The 10054-nt window shown below is 34.4% G+C and overlaps 1 protein-coding gene across 1 annotated transcript; it reads left to right on the forward strand.

Annotated features, from left to right (window-relative positions):
- The first annotated feature begins 2237 nt into the window (after positions 1–2237).
- LOC124918447 lies at positions 2238–2996 on the forward strand. The gene has a single exon (XM_047458596.1). The coding sequence runs from the start codon at positions 2238–2240 to the stop codon at positions 2994–2996; it is 759 nt and encodes a 252-aa protein (XP_047314552.1).
- Positions 2997–10054: the final 7058 nt, after the last annotated feature.

Raw genomic sequence — 10054 nt, forward strand, 5'->3', positions numbered from 1 at the left:
ATATTACATATGCATTCTATGTTCAGAATTATTTTTCTTGTGAATGTCTTAACGTCATGTCTAAACTATCCTTGCTTAAAGATGACTATAAACTTCGATTAAAACAAGGTTGATATTAATGCATGAAATTCTCTTGGTTTTTAATATCATAACTCATGTTGTTTAGAAGGATAACCTTATTTCTAGTTCAAAGATAACTCTAAACTCTCATTAGGTATTTCTTAGACAAAGAAGATATAATAAAACCTTGAATGCACCTCTAGCACATGGGAATGACAATGTGAATCCGCTGATTTGCATTTTGGTTTATGTATTGTGTCACACCCTAAAACTCATATTTGACCGAATGCCTACGGTCCTAGCTAAGACCAAGCACTCTTGTGATTGGAAATTAGGACCGAGGTAAATATGAGATTTAGGACCGAGGAAATATGTGTTAGGACTGAGAAATATGTGTCAGGGCTGAAGAAATATGTCTTAGGACCGAGAAGACCGAGAGAAATCTATTTCACGACCGATAGGGTCCGACCGATAGGATCCTACCGAGGGAGTCCGACTAAGGGGGTTCGACCAAAAGGGGTACGACTGATTATATTTCTCCAGCTCATGCTTAGCCACCTCATGCTTAGCCACCTCATGTTTAGCCACCTCATTCTTAGCCACCTCATGCTTCATCCATCCCATGCTATGACAAGTACGTGACCAGCCCTCTTCATCACCTTTATTAATCACATGCTATGACAAGCAGGTAACCAACCTTTTTATCAAACCCATGTCTATGACAAGTAGGTGACCAGCGTTTTTATCAAACTCATGCTTATGACGAGCATGTGACAAGCCCTCTTTATTATAAAATATTACTTTTCCCATACTTGTCAAGCAAATGACCAGCCCTTTTCCTCAACCGACCATGACTCTTTGTATTTATATACTTTACCATGGATTGATTAATTATTATAAATCCATTTTCTCTCTTCACTAAAAATCTGAAAACATCCGCTAGAAGTCTTGAAGAACAGTCACCCTTCGTAGCAAGATCAAACCGTAGTTGTTTCAAAGTATAAGGCAAGAAAACCTTTCTATATCACTCTTTAGAAACCCACACATGCTTATATAATTCATATATTATATAAATGATGCATACTGTTTTTATATCATGATTTCATTGTATATTCTTATCTTTAATGATGAACCAAGTATGATATGTTTTTCCAAAGAGTAATCGGTTTCAAAAGACAATATGTTTTCCAAAGTACCATCTCTTTTCTAAACAAGGATCTGTTTTCAAAAGAAGGATCTATTTTCCAAAGTATGAAATGTTTTATGGAATCATTGTGAACAATGATGTATGAGAATTGACGGAATGGGAGGAGGCATACTCAAGATAAGCTCTTGTAGTCTGATTCCAAAATATGTGTTCAAACTGGATTCCTAACTTTCATGATCATCTCTGAATTGTAAAGGGACAATATGTGTTCAAGATCTTACTGTACTTTCACAAATAATGATATACTTTACAAACCAGCATATGGATCCAAAGAAGCTTTTAAAATATCTTTTCTACAATCTTTTTATAACTTGTTGGGTCTTTAGACTCATTATACTTGTGTGGTGTAGGTACACAACCATAGTCTTTTTATGACAAGTGAAGGGAGGTTTGAAGAGGGGCAAGGTGAAGGGATGTGTGTGAAAGGAGGGACCAAGGCAGAAGACCGAGTCCTTTGTTGGGTTGTTTATTAAAAGTCTGTATTTTATAAATAAAGGACCGTGTCTTATTTTTATAAACTGGAATTTTGTAGCACCGCTTTTTATAAATGACAAAACGCTTCCGCACATGTTTCTATTTTCCGTTATTTATGTTCACGTTTCAAACCTTAGTAATTTAGGAGTTAGGGGTGTTATAGTTGGTATCTGAGCAACGGTTCCGAACCTTAGTACTTTCACACATACTCCTGCAATTGCACCTCCAAGAGCTCGCCTTCAAAATCTGTAAGTTGTTTTGAATTCAGCATAAAATCATTTTCATTACAATTACATCAGTTCTTCCAAAATAATAAATTAATAAGAGTAACACTCAGCTTATGCATCTCAATAAAATATTAAACTGATAATAAGATGTGAAGTGTTATTCCCATAGGTACAATGTTTATACGCCCTTAGAGGAGACAGACCGAGACCACTTCTTATTAGACCTAGTTGATGCCTTGAGGGATCAAAACCGCATGCAAAACGAGCAGATGAGGGACCAAAACCGAATCCAAAGTGAGAAGATGCGTGACATGTTCCAGGCTAATGGGAACAACCACAATTCTAGGCGCAACAATAATGATGGAAGACAACGACTAGTCTATAAGAAGTTCATGGGCTTCAAACCAACGGACTTTAGAGGAAGCACGGACCCATTGGAGGCTAAAGAATGGATGAAAACCATGGATACTATCTTTACGTTCATGCAGTGCAGCAACTTAGACCAGGTTAGGTGCGCTTCCTTTATGTTTAAAGATGATGCTAGGATCTGGTGGCAAGGAGCCAAGGCCACTCTCGACCTTAATGCAGAAACTTGGGAAGAGTTCAAAGCCGTGTTCTATGGAAAATATTTCACCTTAAGCACCAGGAATAAGTTGGCCAGGGAATTCCTGGAAATCTGCCAAGGGGATGTTAGTGTTGCCGAGTATGAGAAGAAGTTCAAGCGAGGCATGTTATTTTCACACATGATAACTGGAAATGTTGCCTTAGAGCTGAACCGTTTCTTGGAGGGGCTGAACGCAACAATCCGATGCGATGTCCGAATAAGCAACGCTTCATCTTTGTGCGAGACCATTGATAGGGCTTTGATGGCCGAGAAGGACAGACAAGAAATTGTTAGGGAGGAGCATGTCAAAAGGAGAAGTTATCCAGGAAGAGAATCTCAAGAGTTAGAGAAGAAGAAACCCTTCCAGCCGACCCATTACCAAAATCCTCTCCCGCAGCAGAGAAAGAATAATTGGCCAAATTGAAATCCACAACACCATCAACAACAACAAAGCAGGATGCAGCCCACCAAACCAGCAAACCTTGCTAGTTTATCCTTCCTCACTTGTAATCTTTGTAAGAAGGCTCATGAAGGAAAATGCGTTTAGGGATCTTTGAAATAAACCCAGAGTTTTTGGTATGTTTAATTTCTAGGTCGAAATTCCTTTTTAGTGGGGTTGAGTTGTCACACCCTAAAATTCATATTTGACCGAATGCCTTCGGTCCTGGCCAAGACCAAGCACTCTTGTGATTGGAAATTAGGACCGAAGAAAATCTGAGTTTTAGTGCTAAGGAAATATGTGATAGGACCAAGAAATATGTGTCATGGCTGAAGAAATACGTCTTAGGACCGAGGAGACCGAGAGAAATCTATGTCACGACCGATAGGGTCCGACGATAGGATCCGACCGAGGGAGTCCGACCGAAGGGGGTACGACTGATTATATTTTTCCAACTCATGCTTAGCCACCTCATGCTTAGCCACCTCATGCTTAGCCACCTCATGCTTAGCCACCTCATGCATAACCACCTCATGCATAGCCACCCCATGCTTTGACAAGTAGGTGACCAACCATCTTCATCACCTTTTATTAATAACATGCTATGACAAGCAGGCGACCAACCTTTTTATCAAACCCATGTCTATGACAAGCACGTGAACAACCTTTTTATCAAAATCATGCTTATGACCAGCAGGTGACAAGCACTCTTCATTATAAAATATTATTCTGCCCATACTTGTCAAGCCAATGACCAGCCTTTTTTCTCAACCGACCTTGACTCTTTGTATTTATATACTTCACCATGGATTGATTAATTAATATCAATCCATTTTCCCTCTTCACTAAAAATCAAAAAATATCCTCCAGAAGCCTTCAAGAATAGTCACCCTTCATAGCAAGATCAAACCATAGTAGTTTCAAAGTATAAGGCAAGAAAACCTTTTTATATCACTCTTTAGAAACCCACACATGCTTATATAACTCATATATATTCTATAAATGATGCATACTATTTTTATATCATGATTTCATTGTATATCCATATCTTTAATGATGAACCAAGTATGATCTGTTTTCCAAAGGGTAATTTGTTTTCAAAAGTCAATCTGTTTTCCAAAGTACCATCTCTTTTCTAAACAAGGATCTGTTTTCAAAAGAAGGATATGTTTTCCATAGTATGAAACGTTTTATGGAATCATTGTGAACAAATATGTATGAGAATTGACGGAATGGGAGGAGGGCTACCCAGGATGAGCTCTGGTAGTCTGATTCCAAAATATGTGCTGAAGTTTCTATTGGGACTAGACTTCGGGGATGAGCTCTGGAAGATCCTACCCACACAAACAAGTGTCTAACCAGGTTTTGGGCTTTAGGATAGACTCCGAAGAGTGCCTATCCAAATATGTGCTCAAACCGGATTCCTAACTTTTAGGATCAACTCTGAATTGTAAAGGGCCAATATGTGCTCAATATCTTACTATACTTTCACAAATGATGATATACTTTACAAACCAGCATATGGATCCAAAGAAGCTTTTAAAATATCTTTTTTATAATCTTTGTATAACTTGCTGGGTCTTTAGACTCACTATGCTTGTGTGGTGTAGGTGTACAGCCATAGTCTTTTTATGACAAGTGAAGGGATGTTTGGAGTGGGGCAAGGTGCGATGTGTGTGAAAGGATAGATCAAGGCAGAAGACTGAGTCATTGGTTGGGTTTTTTTATTAAAAGTCTGTATTTTATAAATAAAGGACCGTGTCTTATTTTTATAAACTGGAATTTTGTAGCACCACTTTTTATAAATGACAAAACGCTTTCGTACATGTTTCTGTTTTCCGTTATTTATGTTCACATTTCAATCATCCCTCACTCGGTTTAAGTAATTTAGGAGTTAAGTGTGTTACATATTGCTTGCTTAGTTCGATCTATAAATCCTTGTAGGAAAGAAGTTCATTAGTATTGAACAAACTACATAACTTATGCAAATTTCTAAAGTATAGAACTCAATATAAGAACTACCAAAGTTATGACGTTTTTCAAATGGACCTTAAAATTTTTGGAATAATATAATTCTTGTGAAAATAATATTTTTGACCATCTTTTAATTTTGGAATATTTCTAAATTAATGAATCAAAGTTGTTAGGTGTAAAAAGGAACCAAAGAAGCCCTAATGAATTTCCAAAAAAAATTGAAATTAGAACTTTATAGCCATAATTGGACATATTTAATGTTTAGTGATCAAATTGGACGCAAACAAATAGTCTGAACGGTCGAAATATTTTGAAATTATTAAAAGTAATTCGAAATTTGCTCCTGGACGAAAATTGATAGTCAAAATTGAGCGTTGAAAAGTGCAATGATCGATTTGCCCAAAGACAGAAAATTCATGGGATGAATTATTATGAATTAATTCAATTAATAATTCAGGGAGAAATTTAATATATCTGAAAGTCTGAGGGTTGAATTAAACGTGCCTCGAGATCTTTGGAAATCTGATAGAACAAAAACTAGAAAGAGGTCTAAAGTAGGTTCGTTGTCTTCTTCATGTCGTCTTCCAATGCTGTATCTTTGCAAAGATTCACCAGACTACATCTGCTCAGAAGTCGACTCGAAATCACCTCGTCGTTTGCTGTAATCGTACTCTTGTCTGATCGCGGAGAGAATTGGAGCGAAGAATAGAGAATTTTCCTCTGTTTGAGTTTGGGAATCCAATTTTTCGTAGATCGTTTCGTAGTAGCTCTATCATCGCCTCTTCATTTCCTCAGCCTTGGAGTTTGTCGCTTCAAAAACTCGCAAAAGCGTTGAGCGTTCTAGATTGGAGTTTATGTTCACTAGAAAAGAATGGAGAAGCAATGAATCAGAAATTGCCTACAGATCGGAAATTTAGTTGTAGATTTTGTTTGCGAACTACTTCCTCTACTCGGCATCTTCTCCCAAAGATTCGATGTCGTCTGCTTCATGATATTGCGCTTCGACTTAGCCTTCGTCATGTCTTGGAGATATTTGGAGCTTCGGTTAAAGAAAATCCGACAGCTTCTTCTCCGATGACAGTTTTTTTAAGAATAAAGAATTGCATCTAATCTAAATTATATCAGCTAAGATTGTACCAATCATCAAGTAATTCAAACAATCAATACATTCATAAATTAACTAATTGAAGTTAAAGAATCTAGAAATTACTTTAACATCAATGTATGAATTACAAAAATTATGTAGGTCTGCCAATATAGGATACACTAAGTATGAGCAAAAGAGAATACTTGAAACATTAATTAAGTATGATCATCGTACTAGACTAAGCATAACTATTTTAATTTTAGAGTGTAAAAATGAGGTGTCTACAATTTTATACTAGCCGGAAAAGTTTCCGATTTTAACATAATTAAAATCCTCTTCAAAAACAATGTTTAAAAATAACCAAAATCAACTCTAAATGGATCTTTTTCTTTGCTTCTTAGAACAGTTTTATTTTCAATTTTTTCTACAGACATTGTGTTTATTTTATTTAATAAATATTTGTGCCGAAAATATTTGGGTTTAGAGGTAGATAAAAGAGATTTGCCTGAAAATTAGTTTTTGATAATCTCACAATTGAGCCTAAAAATTGTCTACCTTTGTGTATTGGTATTTCTTGATTTTAATTTGTTTAATTCAGAAATTTTCTGGTATATTTTGAGAATATATGTTGTATAAAATATTTAAATCCATAAATCTTTCAGTTGAGCAGCCTTCTTGGCTACCATTTTGTTAGAATTTAGGATTATGTGTCGTCCGACCGAGTAATATATAGGAACAAGTGGAACAAGTGGTTTCTGCTTTCAACGATGCTTGTACAAGGCCTTCCAATGCTTCTTCAAGGTTTAGTAACGCTTAAAATTGTCACGTCTTGCACTTCATCATTCTGTGTGCGCGTCCGACCGATTTTCTTCTACTACACATTACATTTTTCGACCCTTCCGACCGAGATATTGAATCAATCGTTGACTTTGCCTCTAGTGATGCTCAGCAGAAAGTTTCCAGTGCTCCTTCAAGGTTGGTTGACGCTCTAGCGTCAAATCTTCCATTTGCACGACGTTGTTGTTTACCCAACTGAAGGAACTACAACAAATTAGACATCCGTCGACGCTTAAAAAGACTTTTGCCGACGTTTAAAAGCGTCGCCAGAGATATCACCGACGCTTAATCTTGCTTCGCCGAAAGCAGGGACGTTGTATGTGTCAGTGACGCTTAAACCAGCGGTAAAATTAAAATAAGCGTCGCCAGAACTATATATATTTTGAATTATGTTTTAGCCCATTATTTTTTCGGTTTTTTTTCGGTTAATATTTTTTCTCCAGGTTTTCTTTTCTGTTTTTCAAGCAATTATATTTTCATTTTCTTACAGTTATTATTTATATATTTTAATAATTATTTTTAAATTTAAATAAAAATTCTAAATACATAAGAAATACAAAATATTGAGATACAAAATATTGAATCAAAAATATGAAAACCATTAAAATACATCCTAAAGTTGTGTCTATTCATTGCATATAGATCTAGAGTTAAAATATTGAAAACATTAACACTTATATTATAAAATCAATCACCTTATTTTTCTTAATTCAATTAAATAACAACAAAATAATATAAAGATGAGGGCATAACAAAAAAAAAATTATCCTGCAATAAAATATAACTCATCAAAACCACCATTATTATACCTATTTATAATAAACTAATTTAATCATTAAATTGATACCAAACATATATGTTGTATATAATAATTTATTTGAATTCACACAATTGCCTAATAAAAAAAATTATTCACATGGAGTTTAAAAAAAGACAAAACCTTCTATTAAAGTCTTAAAGTCAAGTACATTATTTCAGAATAAGAAAGAATAAATAAGTTAAAAGAAAAGTATAATTAATAATGAATAAATTAAAATATATTTTTGAACATGGTCACATGACACTTATATTCATATTAACAACTTAAAATTGATTTTAGCAAACAAACATTAAAATTGATCATGTCTAATCTTACATCTACATTCAGACAAAGAAACAACCCTTGAGTGTGAGACTAATTCAAATAGTCAAGATTGACTTCAATGGAACTTGACCAATGTATGATGAAGAAATGTCATATATATGAAACGCCAAATCGATGTTCAGATTCGGATGCCCAAGTAAAGAGAGCGAAGGTATCTCATCAAATAAATATAGAAGTTGGAGATCAATTGCAATCAACAAGCAAACATGCTGCTGCAAAGTCCTGGACCCGTTTCTGGAGCTAAAAAGACAAGCATATGAGATAGACAGTTGCGCCATCTTCAAATCCCAAATTTGGAATTTTCATTATGTAAATTTTGATGCCTTCTTAAATTTTAAACATTTAAACTTTGGGAACATTGAAATAAAATATTTTATACTAGTAGATATATTTATGAATATAATTTATTTTTTAATATTTTATAAATTTATTAGTATATCATGTTTTAAAGAAAATTGGAATTATTCTCTAGTCTATAGCGACGGTAAAATTTGTCGGTACATAAATATGATGACGGTAAGTGTGGTCGCCATTTACTTCTTTATGGCGACGGTAAGAGTGGTCGCCATTTACTTCTCTATGGCGACGGTAAGGGTGGTCGCCATTTACTTCTCTATGGCGACGGTAAGAGTGGTTGCCATTACTTCTCTATGGCGACAGTAAGGGTGGTCGTCATTTACTTCTCTATAGCGACTGTTTGAGCTGTCAGCATAGAACATTCTATGGCGATGACACTAAAGTAGTTGGTATTTGTGTTTTTGAGCAATAACGACAAGGGCAATGGCAACGACTGACGACAGCTCTTTTCACTGTCGTTATTACCAATTACCGACAGTTTACAACCCAATACCGACAACACCAACCGTCGGCATTGACCTTTTTTTTACTAGTCACCTTTACTTATCCATACTAATTTTCTTATTTGTAAAATGTACTCTACATTTATATTTCTTTAACAAGAAAAGAAAACAATTATCAAAAACCATGTAGATGAGAGATATGTATCACATATCTTTGAATCCATTGTTTGATGAATGAAAAGAAACTTGCAATAAAATGAATAAAAATAGTACTTAAATGAAATATTTAAGAGGACCATCAATATTACATATTTGTTTTAAGAATGCTCAAATGAAAATGACTGAACTGAAACCTAAGTCATGAGAAAAATTCACATTGATTGTAAATTATGAATAACTCAGCGAACAATTGGCAATTATGTGTGAAAAAAGTATCATTAGATTTATTTCCAATAACTAAATATAAATAGACAATGAAAACGATATCATATAATCAAAATTTGGTTAGCCTATAAATGAATAATAACAAATTACCGTAAAGATAATTCAAGTCAAATAAGATGAAAGACTAATCTTATGATGAATCTTAATTTTTAAATCATATTTGTAAGGCTAGTATGGATTACCACGAAATGAACTTTTGAATGTAAGTGAATAGCTATGTTAATAATAAATATAGATTAAATTGAAATTAATTGACTTTCTTTATACATAAACATGTTGTTTTATATATATTTACAAAGTTTTCTAGATGGATGTCAAAAGTGTTTTCCTTAATAGTGAATTAAGTGAAGAAGTATACGTTGAACAATCTCCTACTTTTAAAAATTCTGTTCTAATTACTCATGTTTATAGATTGGACAAGGCACTCTATGGTCTTAAACAAGCTTCTAGAGCATGGTACGATACACTAACGAAATTCTTGTTTAATCATGATTTCACTATAGGATCTGTAGATAAAACCTTATTCAAGTTTGAGAAAAATGAGCACATACTACTTGTACAAATCTATGTAGATGATATTATTTTTTGGTTCAACTAATCCAAAACTGTGTGATAAATTCTATAAAATAATGACTGACAAATATGAAATGAGTATGATGGGAGAGTTCAGCTTCTTCTTAGGCCTTCAGGTTTGGAAGATTGAAGGAGGAACCTTCATCAATCAAGCCAAATACACAAAAGAGTAAAGAAATTTGGC

This window comes from Impatiens glandulifera, unplaced genomic scaffold, assembly GCF_907164915.1.
Source record: "Impatiens glandulifera unplaced genomic scaffold, dImpGla2.1, whole genome shotgun sequence".
Taxonomy (NCBI): Eukaryota; Viridiplantae; Streptophyta; class Magnoliopsida; order Ericales; family Balsaminaceae; genus Impatiens; species Impatiens glandulifera.

What these genes read in the sequence shown, in the direction of transcription:
- LOC124918447 (XM_047458596.1), top strand. Translation starts at nt 2,238, where the DNA reads ATGAGGGACCAAAACCGAATCCAAAGTGAGAAGATGCGTGACATGTTC.